At 57.3% G+C, this 14,314-nt stretch overlaps 1 protein-coding gene across 1 annotated transcript in view; it reads left to right on the top strand.

The window, feature by feature from the left end:
* Window positions 1–14,314, top strand: part of SCTR (secretin receptor) — a 61,098-nt gene that overhangs the window by 16,800 nt on the left and 29,984 nt on the right. The window contains exons 4-5 of the mRNA XM_067742381.1: window positions 9,393–9,500; window positions 13,932–14,035. Coding sequence (XP_067598482.1) covers window positions 9,393–9,500; window positions 13,932–14,035 — 212 coding nt within the window. The remainder of the gene's footprint in view (window positions 1–9,392; window positions 9,501–13,931; window positions 14,036–14,314) is intronic.

Consider the following 14,314-nt stretch of genomic DNA (forward strand, 5'->3'; position numbering starts at 1 on the left):
AATGAGTGAGTGCAGACGTTTGACTGAGAGCAGGGAGAGAGGAGACTTGAAGGAGAGAGAGAGAGGTGAAGCAGAGCCTTTGCAGCAGAGGACATGGACGCCCCCGGCCTGCCCCGCTCGTCACAGACCAGCTGGGGTGAGAAGTGTAGCCACGTCACCCATGGGGAGTGCTCCCCAGAGCCTGACCTGGGGGCCCGTCACCCTGTGGAAGCCAACTTCACATTGCAGTTCCTGGGAGGCTGCGGATGTGCCCAGACCTGGAGCACCGACCTGGAGCAGGTCTAGCCATCTTCTGTCCCCAGAGGCTCCCATGGGGTCCTACTTGTGCATCCAGGGCTGAGAAGGCGCAGTGGGACTCCTGCCGGGTTCTGCTGTGAGCTCCCTGGGGAGACCTCGCTCTCCTCGTGTGCGATGGGGCTGTGCTGCACACGCAGTAATTGCAACTGTGTCTGGCCAGGCCGTGGCAGCTGGGTGAACGGGGCAAAGGCTCGGGCCGCTTGGATCTGTTTTGCATTTTGGCCTTCTGCAATTTTCATTTAGGAAAAGGGGTCTGTTGTTTTGAAAACCTGGTTTAAAAGCCCCTGAGGCAGAAGACTTCTGAGTCTTCTGAGGACCTGGACTCCTGGGAAAGTCTTCAGGCCTGTTCTGCTGTCAGGTTGAGAAAGCTGAGCCAGAAGACCCATCGTGGAGCTTAGAACCGACATGTGGCCGCGGGGGAAGATTTCTTCAAAGAATGAAGACAGGAGAAACAGCAAAGGCATGGAGCCCTTGGTCAGGCTCCGCCCCGCGGATCCCCATCAGGGCCAGGTTGCGGGGATGGGGGCCGGGGCTGAGGCCGCCTGGGGGGGATCCGGCCCCATAACCTCCACTCAGGAGCACGACTCCTGAAGTCCTGGGCACCTGGGCCCACAGGCCGTCCGTCCCCAGCAAGGATCTGTCTGGCGCCTGAGGCGGGGAGGGGCTGGCGGACTCTCTGTTGGGGGTGTAGGTTAATGGTTAAGCTGCCTGGTCTTCCCTGGGGAGGAGGTTAATGTTTGAACGCCAGAAGAGTCCCAGGAAACGAGCTGTCACCAAGCCCTGCACACTTATCACGAATAAAAAATTAACTCTTCAGCTATTCCGGGTTAGGTGGCCAAGGCCTTCGGAACATTTTGTGGGAACATTGCAGGGTCACCCTAATAGCTGCATGGCGTGCTCTACCCGGCTATTTATTGCTCTGTTTTCAGAAGCTGATACCCCCTCAGAGCTGGCCGGTTGAAGGGCTTTGCCTCTCCCTAAGGAAGAATGTTCCCAAGAGACAGTGCCGTGGCAGGAAGGATGTGGGCTTAGCAGTTTGGACAGACCCGGGCAGGTGTGCTGCTCTGTCACTTAGGGGCCGTGTGACCTTGGGCAAGACCCCGATCCTCTCTGGACCTTTGTGTCCTCGCCTTCAAAATGGGGACACAGCATCCCCTTTTCCTCTTGTCTCTGCCGGCTGGTTGCCCACTCCCAAAGAACATGGGCTGGCTCCTAGCGGGTGGCGGGAGGGCAGTGCTTTTTTATTGAGGTGAAATTCACAATATTAACCATCCTAAAGCAAACAACTCAATGGCATTTGGTACATTCACAGTGCAACCACCACCACCTCTATGTAGCTCCAAAGCATTCTCATCACCCCAAAATGAAACCTGTACCCGTTGAGTAGTCACTCCTCATCTTGCCCCCCTCCGCCCCTGGCAACCATGCATCCACTCCCTGTCTCTATGCTTTTGCTGACTCTGGACATTTCATAACAAATGGAGCCACAGTCCGTGACCTTTGTGTCACCTCCTTGCACTAATGTTTCCAAGGTTCATCCACGTGGTGGCGCTGCTATCAGTGTGTCTTACGCGCTGGCTTTTAATGCAGTTTCTCTAACAAACAGTCCAGTCCTTTTCTGCCTTCTCCTGGCTCCTGAGGGCCACTGGCCAGCCAGGCAACCTGGAACCTCCCTCCCCTGCCCAGAGCCCAGCTCTCTTCACCCTTTCCTTGGCACTACTGATCTGGGCTTGTTTTTCAGAAACAAGTAACTTATGTTCATGTAGCATTTTTGACATATTTTTTCAGTTCTTGAAACAACCTGTGCAGTAAGTACCATTGTCATCCCCACTTCACAGATGAGGAAATTGAGGCTCTTAGAGGCACAGGATCCCCCAGAGCTGAACAGGCCTCTCAGCCCATATCTTTTGAGTGCAAATCCTGAGGACTGTCTATTTTACAATCCAGACTGAGCTGTGAGGGACTGATATTCTCACCCTCCCAAGAAAAGATTAGCATTTGGAAAGAAAAAAAAAAAAAAGAGGAAGAGAGAGACTGTTGACACCAGTTAATGTCTATGTAGTGTGAGAGGCGGTGTGAAAGGAGGCGTCTCAGCCAGGGAGGACGAGGAGGACTTTTCAGGCCCCAGATGCAGCTCCTGGGAGGGGAGGCTCGTTGTGCTGTCGGGGGAGGGGAGGCTTGGCGTGCCTTCGGGGAGGGGAGGAGAGGCGTCTGGGGCTCAGAGGCCACCTTGAGCAAGCCTCCCGCAGGCAAAAGAGCCAGCCTGCCTCAGGGAAGCGGCGCTCAGCCTCACGTTCAAAGGGTCCTTCGTCTCATCCCGTGCAGCCTCCTAACTGCATGACCCTCTCTGCTTGAACACTCTAGGTGGTGGGCACCCCACTACTCCCCAAGATAGTTCTGTGGAACGGTTTGTGCTTCTTGGCTTAAAGAGGAACACCCCCAGACTCGTTGCTGTCGCTCCTGTGCCATGCTTTTAAATGCCGTTGCCACCCTGGGCCTTCAGTTCCTCTAACCCACCCTGACCATGATGAAGCCAGGAAACAGGCTGTCGGTCCTGCCCATCTGGACGTGTTCCCGCAGCCGTTTCTCCTCTGGTCTTTCCCGCCATCTGGGGCGAATGGGCAGCAGTGCACTCATGCCTCTTTCTGGAACCTTCTGTGTGCCTGCTCATCACATCACCCCTTATCTCCCTAGTCTGAGGGGAAGTCTTGCTCTTTTTCTGTTTTCTCCTAAGCGTTTTGATTACACCAGAATTCCTCTTTATCCCCCTGCCCCAGGGACCTTTGGAAGCCCAAGTCAGGGAGAGTGTAAGTTTTCCTGCCCTCCTGGGAGACTGTGAACTAGTAATCTGAGGAGGAAGGACAGAAAAAAGGAAAAAAATAACCAGGAGGAAAAAAAGATCCACTGCAAACACAAATCATTAATTCCCACCAAAATCCTGGGGGACGTTACCATGCCCATTTTATAGATGAGGAAAGTGAGGCTCGTAGAGGTAAGTGGCGTGTCCAAGGCTCAGTCCGTCTCCACCACACTTCACTTCAACCGAGGATGCCATGCTGTGCCGTGGGCACCAGGCAGGCACCCCCCTGGCCCCTCCAGATGACATCTGTGGTCCCATGGTGTCTTTTCTTGTTTCCCTACTTAAACTTGCACACCCTTCCATCCCTTCCCCTCCAGCCAGGCAGTCAGTGTCAGCAGATGACCTCAGAGATGGTGGAGGGTTGTGGGGATGCCTTGGGCCCTGCTTGCCCTGCAGCAGCCAGTTTACGTTCATTCCAGCCCTGCCCTCCCAGAGGCGCTGAGCCCTCCCTAGTGGCTCTGTGTACAAAGCTCCCCTATCCCTTACCTCATAGGTCCCCCTCAACCCCGGCTCAGGCGCTGAGCTTTACTGCTCTGGGTCTAAAACTCCCAGCCCCCCACAGTGACCCGAGTTCTGTGCTTCGTCCCTTCTGAGCCAGAGCCCCAGGGGAGGCCAGACCAGGACGCCCCCTTCCCTTTCCTGTTCCACTTGTGCAGCCTTCCCCGCACTCAGAGCAGGAGCCTGTGGGGAGTGGGGTCAGGCCCTCCACTCACACCCTGGAGCCGCAGAAAAGGGGTCCCTGCAAGCATCCAGGGGGCCGCACAGACCCCTGCTCCCCCGGCCATAGTCCCTCCAGCCCGCTTGCACCATGCACCTTATGTCCTGTGGTTTCCTTAATATTTTTTCCTTTAAATCAATTGGCTGACTTTTTTTCAGCACTCTGTACGTTAGCTCTTAGGCTTATTCATCATATCTGATTGCAGCTCTGGAATCTTCGACCAACCTCTCCGCCTTTCCCTGCCGCCCCAGCCCCTGGTAACCACCATTCTATTCTCTGCTTTTGTGAGTTTGACTTTTTTGGATTCCACGTACCAGGGAGATGATAACAGTGTTTGTGTTTCTGTGTCTGGCTTACTTCACTGAGCATAACGTCCTCTGAGTTCGGCCGTGTTGTCACACATGGCAGGATTTCCTTTTTATTGTTTGTTTTTGGCTGTGCGGCGTGGCACGCACTATCTTAGTTCCCTGACCAGGGATCGAACCTATGCCCCCTGCAGTGCAGAGTCCTAGCCACTGGGCCGCCAGGGAATCCCAGTAGGCTGAATAATATTTCACTGTACTTTTCCTTACCCATTCACCCTTTGATGGACACTTAGGCTGTCTCCATACTTTGTGGCAGATAACGCTGCAGTGCGTGTGGGGTGCAGATCGCTCCTGAGATAGTGACTTCATTTCCTTTGGGTGTGTGTCCAGGGGCGGCATTGCTGGGTCATATGGCAGCTCTAGTTTAATTTTTTGAGGAAGCTCCATACCATTTTCCACAGTGGCTGCGCCAGCTTACATTCCCACCAACAGTGCATGAGGGTTCCCTTTTTTTTCAACTGACTTTTTTTTTTTAACTTAGCCTCATCCTAAACAGTAGTAACCCTCAAAGTCACAGCTGTGATGTGCTTGTTCTATAACCTTTTAATGCATGTTCAATTCTCTTTTTAAAAATGTATAGCTGTTTGGGGCTTCCCTGGTGGCGCAGTGGTTGAGAGTCGGCCTACCGATGCAGGGGACACGAGTTTGTGCCCCGGTCCGGGAGGATCCCACATGCCGCGGAGCGGCTGGGCCCGTGAGCCATGGCCGCTGAGCCTGCGCGTCTGGAGCCTGTGCTCCGCAACGGGAGAGGCCGCAACAGTGAGAGGCCCGTGTACCGCAAAAAAAAAAAAAAAAAAAAAAAAGTACAGCTGTTAAAATTAAAAGGGTTCAACCATGTACCAGCTAAAGGGGCACACTGCCACCATGCGCTCCTCACACGCTGGTCCCCTGGGTCTGCCAGCACCTGCCCTGCCCTGCCCAGACAGCGAGGCCAAGGCTGGGAGAGTGTGGCCATGTCACAGGGCTTGGGACGTGAGAGATGGCATGTGGAGTCAGCATCCAGGCCTCCTACCGCCAGTGGTCAGCCTGGCGGTGGGATCTCAGCTCTACCAGTCCTGCTGTCACCCTGCATGTCACTTTGCCTCTTGGGGCCTGGGTTCCTCGTCTCTGCCGTGGGACGGGAACCCTACTCGACCCCTGCGGTGCACAGCGCCTGCTGTGTGTCCAGCACAGGGCTGGACGGCCCCTTCCCAGCCTCTTCTCCCTACTTGGCTGATAGGAAGGGCATGGGTGTGAACCAGCTGTAGGGGGATCCCACTTCCCTCCCAGTCCCCACCAGCCGCCCCCGCCCGGCCTTCTGCCAGCACAGGCCAGTGTCCCTGTGGGCCTGGCCTGACATGCCCCAGCTCAGGAAGCCCGCCAGACACCCTGGCCCCCTTCCCATCTGTCTGGCCAGCCGGACATGGGTCGTCCGGCCTCGTGGACTGGGGCCATGAACCAGTGCCCTGGCTGACCTGGCCAGCCTCAGCCCTGAAGCCACTTCTCCCAAAGTGAGGGAAGAGACTCCCATGTGTTTCCACAGTGGGGAAATGCCCCGTCTGCTCCCAGGACGTGTGCCTGAGCCGGTGGGGCTTCTTCAGAAGCAACAAGGCCGAGGGGTCCCCTCACCCTCCAGCCTCCAGGTGTGGGAGAACTCAGAGCGGAGGCAAACTGTGCTCGTCTGTCCGGGGCCCTCAGGACCGTGTCACTGTCCCAAGGGCATCCGGGGGCCAGGTGAGCCACGTCCATGGTGGAAATCTGGAGGACCGGCACCCAAAAGTGGCAGAACCCTGCCTGGGTGCCCTGGGGAGTTTCAGGAAGAGAGAAGGTCCAGCCCGCCCCGTTCGGGGTGCTCTGTGAGAGCTGGGGTGAAGCCTCAGGAATATCCAAGGGGGTCTCAAGTCCCACAGTCCTTGAAGGACGCAGGCACCTGGTCCTTGGACCCCTGGATGCCTTCACTGTCCTTGTGGGAGCCCCATCCAGGCCCCGCCCTGTGTGCCCATGGCGGCTCTCCTCCATGGCCCTCCCCTCCTTGCCCAGGGCCACAGCCTCCCTGTCCCTCCCGGGGCTCTCCACCTCCAGAGCCCCCCAGACACCCTCCTCCAGGAAGCTGGGGCTGATGCACTGGAGACAGGCAGGTGGGCGGAGCCTGGCTGGACGGTCACCTCCCAGCCTGTCCATTCCTGGCTGTGTGACTCCAGGAACCTGCCTCTCCCTGCTCTGCCGCTTCGTTTGTAAACCGAGGACAGAGCCGGGCGCCTGGCAGCACTGCTGTGCATTCAGTGAGCTGCTGTGTGTGAAGCACAGAGTGACTCCTGCTGGGACCAAAGCAGAGCTGGTGGCAGAGAAGCGGAAGGCCAGGACCTTAGCGTGGGGTTCAGAAGTCAAGTGGGCATCACGGCGAAAGCCCATTTACAAGGGATGGGCGATGGGGAAGGGAAGGGGCCGGAGGCTGGGGCATTCATCCATTCCTTAGACGCTCGTGGACGCCTGTGCCTTGCCCAGCCCTTGCGGGCACAGGCGTCCAGCAGTCAGGAATCAGGTTCCTGCTCTCCGGACTGTCTGCCCGGGGTGGGGGGAGCCATCTGCACCCAGGCACCAGGAGGTGACGTCACTGTGACCTCCATGGCCTCTCACCATCATCTTGGATGTGCTCCTGGGAGCCCAAGGCTGGTCTGAGCCCGGAAACAGGGGCCTTCGCTGTGGGGAGGTGCAGTGCGGAGATTCTCAAAGCAAAGCCTGATGACACATACAGCAGCGCCTGTAGGGAGGTCTTCACATGCAGATTCCTGGGGCTCAGGATGATTGAATTAGAGTCTCCCAGGTGATTCTGACGTCCACTGCAGGATCAGAGCCTCTGAAGTGAGACAGATCACCAGGGGACTTTACATGGAGTGGACGAGGGTGTCAAGGAGGATATTGATGCTTTGAGCCTGGTTTTTATTCATGCCTGGAAAGAGACTCTTGCTCTTTACAAAAGCTGGGAATTAGCCGTCTGGGTAATCCAAGGGCCCCCTTCAAACCACACGCATCTGCCAGTCCCTGCAGCTAAAAATTGCCCTGCAATTCAGGGGACCCAGCCTGGCCTGCCCTCCCCATGCCAGGCTGAAACAGGAAAGGGCTTGGGGAGGAAGAAGACTGGGGAGGACGGCAGGAGGGAACTGTAATTCCCCTGCACCCACTGAGTGCTGGGCTTTCCATGTGACATTGATCTCCTCCTCCTCTGGACAACCTCAGGAGGAAGGCATCTGTTTCCCCTAAAAGAGCTGAGTGAGGAACTGGGCTCGGGCAGCGAGTGTGTGGTGAGGCAGATTGGAGCCCAGGTCTGTGGGCCTCAGGAGTCTGGGTTCTCTCTCTGAAGGTTGGGGCTCTGGGTTAGTGTGGTCTGCTCTGTGCTCCCCAAACCAGATGTGGGGTGACTGCTGACCTCATGGGTGTCACCTCAGCTGTATTTCCGGTCTGCTCCAGACCTCCCCGGGTGATGCCCTCCCAGGTGGCATGGGCCCCCAGAAGCCTGTCACAGGAGCAAGTTCCCTGGCTTTGTTCCCCCGGGACCCAACTTTGGGAGAATTGGTGGGTGGTTATGTTAACTGATCATTTTTGTTGTTGTTGTTGTTTTTGGTTTTGGGGTTTTTTTTTTGCGGTACGCGGGCCTCTCACTGTTGTGGCCTCTCCCATTGCGGAGCAACAGGCTCCGGACGCGCAGGCTCAGCGGCCATGGCTCACGGGCACACCCGCTCCGCGGCATGTGGGATCCTCCCGGACCGGGGCACGAACCCGTGTCCCCTGCATCGGCAGGCGGACTCTCAACCACTGCGCCACCAGGGAAGCCCTAAATGATCATTTTTAACAGAGTATAATCATAACTCACGGGCAAATGCAAAATGAATACCTGCCAAACATTGTCCCTAAGTAATGAGAGAACCAGCAAGATGCTACCACTGGTTCACAGGAAAATTCAAAGTACTGTACGTATAAGGCGGTAAAATGAATTTACAAATAGATGCAAAACTGGCTGAAAACAATTCTGTATAAATTGTAGATAACTGATAGTCATACAAATGCAAAGGAAGAGATAGAAATGTGGATTCAAATGCCTTTGGACAGGACATCAGTTGTCTACAATTTATAGAGTTGCAAAATAGCTCAAGGACGTAAAAGGCCAGAATCAGGTAACCCAGAAGGCTGTGATTAGACAACGCCTAGTTTTGCCTTGAAGACACCTGATAGTCTTTTCACTTCAAAGCCTTTCTGTCACCAGAAGTGGGCCACAGATCTGGCTCTGAGCTTCCTAGCAGCCAAACAAGGCAAAAAGGAAACAGCCTCAAATTCAGTGTCTATAAGGACAGCTGTGTACTAGTTGTTCACCGTAACTCCAGCTTCGCGGTGCCTTGAGACCATGTTCTCCTTCAGGGGTGGGGCGGGGGCCTCGTCAAGGGAACCCAGTGCGGTGAAAGCAGCATCCTCAGTGACGTTCCTACCACAAATGCAGCGCTACTTCCATAGCCAAGGCAGCGGTTCTCAAAGTGTGGTCCCAGACCAGTAACACCAGCCTCCCCTGGGAACTTGTTAAAAATGCAAATTCTCAGGCTCCACCAAGACTTTGGGGGTGGGATCTCAGCCATCTGTGTTTTAACAAGCATTCTGGATAATTCTGATACGAGCTGAAGTCTGAGAATCATGGGACAAAGTTCTCAACCCTGCCATCACGGTAGAATGACCCAGAAAGCTTTAACACCGCATCATGCCTGAGCGCCACGCAGGACCAATGAAATCCGGCTCCCTGGATGTAGGGCCTGGTTAGGCATGTTTTTAAAGCTCCCTGGTGGTTGTACTGTGCAGCCAGGCTGCAGGCTCACTGCCATGGAGTCAGAGGGTGCGAGCAGAGGCCAGGAGATGCTCCATCTTCTGCTCCGGAGGAGCCCAGCCCTGCCCTCGCGAGGCTTATGTGAGATGGCGTGTCCCTGTGTGTCTGCAGCACTGAGCACTCACCATGTAGATGCCGAGGCCACCGCCCCGAAGGTGACAGGGCCCATTAGACGCCGCGGTTCCTGGTCCCGGGAGCGCAGCTAGTGGGGACGCCCAGGCGCGGGTGCTGGGGCTGGTGCCACAGTGCTGGGGAGGCCCTGCGTCCACGCTGCGACCCGTCTGACTCCGCTTCTCTCCTCGTCAGGCTGCCAGGGGCTGTGGGACAACACGAGCTGCTGGCCCTCCTCTGCGCTGGGACAGACGGTGGAAGTGGCCTGCCCGCGGTTCCTCTGGATGCTCGTGGGCAGAAACGGTAACCGCTCAGCCCAGGGGCCCAGCTGGGAGGCTGTGGGGCGGCCCTCTGGGTGGGCCTGGGCCTGGCGGCCTGAGGCCGAGGAGACTTCTCTGGGGACAAGGAGTGAGTAGAAGGGTGGGGGTGGTCCTCGCTGGGGATGGGAAGCCTTGACTGGGGAGGTGTGGTGTGGCCTCAGTTGTCAGGGCGCCAAGCAAGGGCGCCGGGGGCCACATACTGGGGAAGTGGTGAAGGAGGCCAGGCCTGCTTCTCCCTGCCCAGTGCCCTCTTCAAGAGGCTCCCCTCCTCCCTTCCACGCTTCTGCCCCCTCAGCCCCCGGGGCCCTCGCTCCAGCCCTCGTGTCTGGCTCACACCGGGCCCAGGCTGGCCTTCCAGGACACTTACTTCCTCTGTGCCCTCTCTGCCAGGCCCTGCTGGTGAACTCTGCCCTCCCTGGAAGATTCTGGCAAAGCTGCAGTTTATAAGGGTTCCCTTAATTTCAGGCAAGGGAGTGAGGATGGTGTCTCGGGGGACACGCAGGGACGAACACTGGCTAAAGCCCTGTCACGCGCCAGGCATGTTTAGAGACGTGAGCTCGTTCAGTCATCACAAAGCCCCTGCAAACCACAGACCTTTTCCCTGCGCTTGACCCAGTTCAAGAGTAAAAGTTAACAGCGTCGAAGAGGGCTTTAGCCCTTGGCCTCAGGTTCACGGCTGGGAGGTGGAGAGGCGGGGACTGCCGTTTCTCCTCTCTGCCACACGGTGTCGCTGTGGGGCTGCAGGACCCGCCACCCGCCCGTCGGCACGGAGGCGCTGCACCTTGGCTGCGCTGCCTGGCGTCCGGGGCTGGGTGGGGGGATCATCTCAGCCTGGGTCCCACTGTGCTCATGCCCAGCAGCAGGTGCAGGGCATCGGCCAGCCCAGGAGCGTAGGTGCGGTCGGGACAGTCCAGCCTCAGTTACCGAGAACCATCCTCCCGTGGAGACACCTCGGGTCCGGAGTCCGGGGGAAGGCTTCTTGGTGGTGTTCCAAGGGTTCCAGGGCTCCCTAGCCAAAGCAAGGAAGGAGCACCCAGTGAGGACAAGCTGGCGCTCCAGGCCCTTCCTTTTGAAAGAAGAAAGAAACAGAATAAGTTAATTCTTTCTCAGGGCACCCGCTACATGGGCCCAGACGGAATGAGTGTCTGTGTGACTGGGGAAACTGCAGGCTGGACTCTGCCTCCAGATATTTGTCTGTCTGTGCCAGGGCCTAGAATGTTCTATCTAGGGTGCATTCCTTTGATGCTTAAAAGGGCGCCGGTCTTCCAGAGTTCCTTATTAAAAAGCACACTTGCCGAGTGGGGTCAGGCCTTGGCGTTTTTTCCCTTCTACCTTGGTGGGGATGGGAGCCTTATAGCAGCAGAGATTCCTAACCTGACAAGGGTCCTGGGGGCTTTTGAGAATCAGATAAAAGCTTTGGCCTGGCTCTTCCCCAGACTGCACACACATATACGTATATGTGAACAGAAATGCTGACTGTAGTTTCGGGGGCCCTTGAGGTGTTCATTGACCTGAACTTGGGGCAGAATCCCTTACCTATTAGGAATTAAACCCAGGGGAAGTGGGTGGGAGGAAGGGGCTACAGAGGGAGCCCACCCCTTGTCTCCTCTGCAGTTCTACTAAGAGCCCTGTCAGCAGAGGGCACTGCCTTGTTTACTGCTCTGGGCGCCTGGCCTGGATCACACGCAGCAGCATCTTGGGAATCCTGTGGGGTCTGTGGAGAGAGGCCCCTGGACAGGAAGCCTGGCCTCCAGGGACACGCTGTCTGATAACTGCTTTTGGATTCCAGGCAGTGTGTGTGCTTTTAATTCAGCCTTCTCATCCAGCCAGTGTACCTTTGACCACGGTTCTTTCCTCTCTGACAGCCTAGCTTGTTTGATATAATTATAGAAACCTTCCACCCATCTCCTAAATTCCAAGACTCCAAGCCCCACCGTCCTGGTCCTTTTTTTTTTTCCAGTACACGGCCTCTCACTGTTGTGGCCTCTCCCGTTGCGGAGCACAGGCTCCGGACGCGCAGTCTCAACGGCCATGGCTCACGGGCCCAGCCGCTCCGTGGCATGTGGGATCTTCCCGGACCGGGGCACGAACCCGTGTCCCCTGCATCGGCGGGCGCACTCTCAACCACTGCACCAACTGGTCCATTTTAGAAAGGCCAAGAGCAGAAGGGAAGTAGCCCTGTGGCTCCCACTCTGTCTGGCACCAACCTGAGTGACGTCCGTGTGCTGTCGTGTTTCCTGACGCGTCCTGCAGTGTGGGTGATTATTCCCATTTGGCACAGAGAAATGATGCACCTAAGGGTACACAGCAACAAAGAGCCAGTGCTGGGTTTCGAACTCAGATCTAGCTGGTTCTAAACCAGTGCTCCAGGTCTCATGAGCCGTCCTAGACCTGGCACGCCTAGAGCCCGAAGGCCACGGTCTCCTGCTAGAGCTGCCCCTGGGACCTCAGGGAGAGGGCCAGGCAGGAGGGCCGTACAGTGACGGGCCACATCCTGGCTGCGCACTGTTGCCCAGTTCTGGGCCTTGGTTTTCTCGTCTGCAAGATAGGTCAGCAGCACCGCCCTCAGTGGGGCGCTGTGAGGATGAGATCAGGATCAGTACATTAGCCTAGCGGCTGGTTCTAGAAATGCCCACCGTATTTCTCCAGCTCAGTGGAACCCTGAGAGCCAGTGGCCCTGTCAGAGAGGAACACACCAGGCCCAGCTGGGGTGGCTGGGGGCCCTGGACAGGTTGCTGATTAGAGCAAAAGGAGCAGCAGGGCCCCTCTGTACAGGATCAGCTCCCTGCACCCCTGCAGCCTCCACAGCAACCAGACCCGGGGACCGGAACACGGCCCTCCTCGGCAGCCCGGAGAGGAGGGTGCAGCCGGGCCGGTCAGGGCAGGCAGGGCAGCCCCCACTGCTGTCCCAGACTTCCTTCTTGACCGACAGCTCCTCTACCCCAGTCTTTGGGCTCCTGTTCTGAGAGCTCCTCGTGGGCAAGCTCTTCCCTCTCCTCTTGTAGAAGTGCTTGGAGGAGGCTCTTCATCCCCCCTCATCTGCTTGTCTAGCCAGCCAGCCAGCCTGCAAATGTCTGATGAGCAAGCGCTCTGGGCAGGCCCGGGGGAGCCTTCGGGAACAGTCGTCTGCCAGGGAGGCAGGGGGGCCGTTGGGGCCGTTGTCACCTCCGTGTGGGCGCAGGCTGCAGCCTTGTGCTGGAGGGATGGGGCGGTGAGCCCCGGGACAGGGAGGGAGGGCTGCGGCTACCTTGTGATTTGTAACGCAGAGATACGCAGAGGTGTGACCTGGTGTCGTGGTTAAAGAGCTAATCATTCCATCCTCAGGGGTGGCTGCCTGGAGGGCTAGCTCTGCTGGTTTTCAGATGCTGGGGAGCAGGGTGTGAAGTTAGATGTAAAATAGAACTTGTTAGTGCAGAAGTAGGACCAGGAGCCTGAGGAAGGTCCGCTGTGGGCGGGGCTGGGTCCTCACCAGCCAGGCAGATTCTCTGGGGGACCCACCCTTAGATGGCTGCAGGGCCTGCGAGCAGGAAGGCCAGGAGTAAGAAAGGGCATTAGGACAAAGCCTGCGGCCAGGAGTGTAGGCCTGAGCCCCGGGCTTCACATCCCAGGGCCCCCATTTATGTGGTGTGATCTTGAGCAAGTTATTTAACCACGGGGTGCCTCAGTTTCCCCAGCTGTAAAATGGGTGTAGTATTTACATGTTACAGTACATTTTACTGTAAAAGTAACAGTGCTGGCCTCCTAGTCCTGTTAGGATTAAATGAGTTAATACCCATCACATGCTTAGAACAGTGCCCAGCACGTAGCAGTGACTGTGTATTGTTACAATAGAGCACGAAATTTTATAATTGAATAAACACACAGCCGTTAGTGTGAGATCAACATTGTTTGATTCAAGGTGTGTAACCTGCTCTTAAGCACTGCATCCAGCCTCTCTCCTCGTAGGAGACACTGCAGTGCCTCCCAGCTTGAAGGTTCTCCGGGGGCACCCAGGGAATCGAGTGGTGACGCTGGAAGTTCTGCTGGGCCTGGGCCTGGGGCATGTGTCAGTCGTCTCCCTCACTGTGGAGCTCGGTGCCTGGCACAGTGGCCGTGAGGCGGGGGCCGGAGGGGTATCGGTGCAGGGCCGGCCAGCTTTGCAGGTCGACGTATCCAGGAGCCGCGGGTCTGTTCCACGCTCGCACATCTGCTCTAGGCCATCTGCCTGCGCACCTTTCCCACTCCTTTTCCTGACTGACTCTTACTAAGGCTCCCAGGGCCAGCTGGGCCAATTGCAGCTGCCTGTGTGGTTCAGAGAAAGGGACAGGGTGACGGAAGGAAGCTCCAGCTGCCCCTCAGACGCGGCGAGGGCACCCGGAGAGCCGGCCTTGGGTCCGGTCCCCACTGCTCACTGCAGGCTGCTTGGCCTCCACAGGTTCCATATTTCGAAACTGCACGCAGGCCGGCTGGTCAGAGACCTTCCCCAGGCCTGACCTGGCCTGTGGGGTCCACGTGAACGACTCCTCCAACGAGAAGAGGGTAAGCCTGCCAACACCTCCCTGCGGGGCAGAGGTGGCTGGGGAGCAGAGAGTGAAGCTGGCTCAGGGTGAGGTTGGGGACCCCGGGCTGCCCCTCTCAGCCCCACACCCCCTTGCTCCCCTGGGCTGGATGGGCCCACTTCGCCGCCCTGGTCCACCAGCCCAGAGGTGATGGTCCTGAGGAGCATGGCACAGTGAGAGCTGCCACGTGCCATCGGGATGCTGGCGTGAAACCCAAAGAGCAGAGACTGGGGCTAAACGCTTGGGGCCCGGTGGTGAG

This window comes from Pseudorca crassidens, chromosome 6 (genome assembly GCF_039906515.1).
Source record: "Pseudorca crassidens isolate mPseCra1 chromosome 6, mPseCra1.hap1, whole genome shotgun sequence".
In the NCBI taxonomy this organism is placed as follows: domain Eukaryota; kingdom Metazoa; phylum Chordata; class Mammalia; order Artiodactyla; family Delphinidae; genus Pseudorca; species Pseudorca crassidens.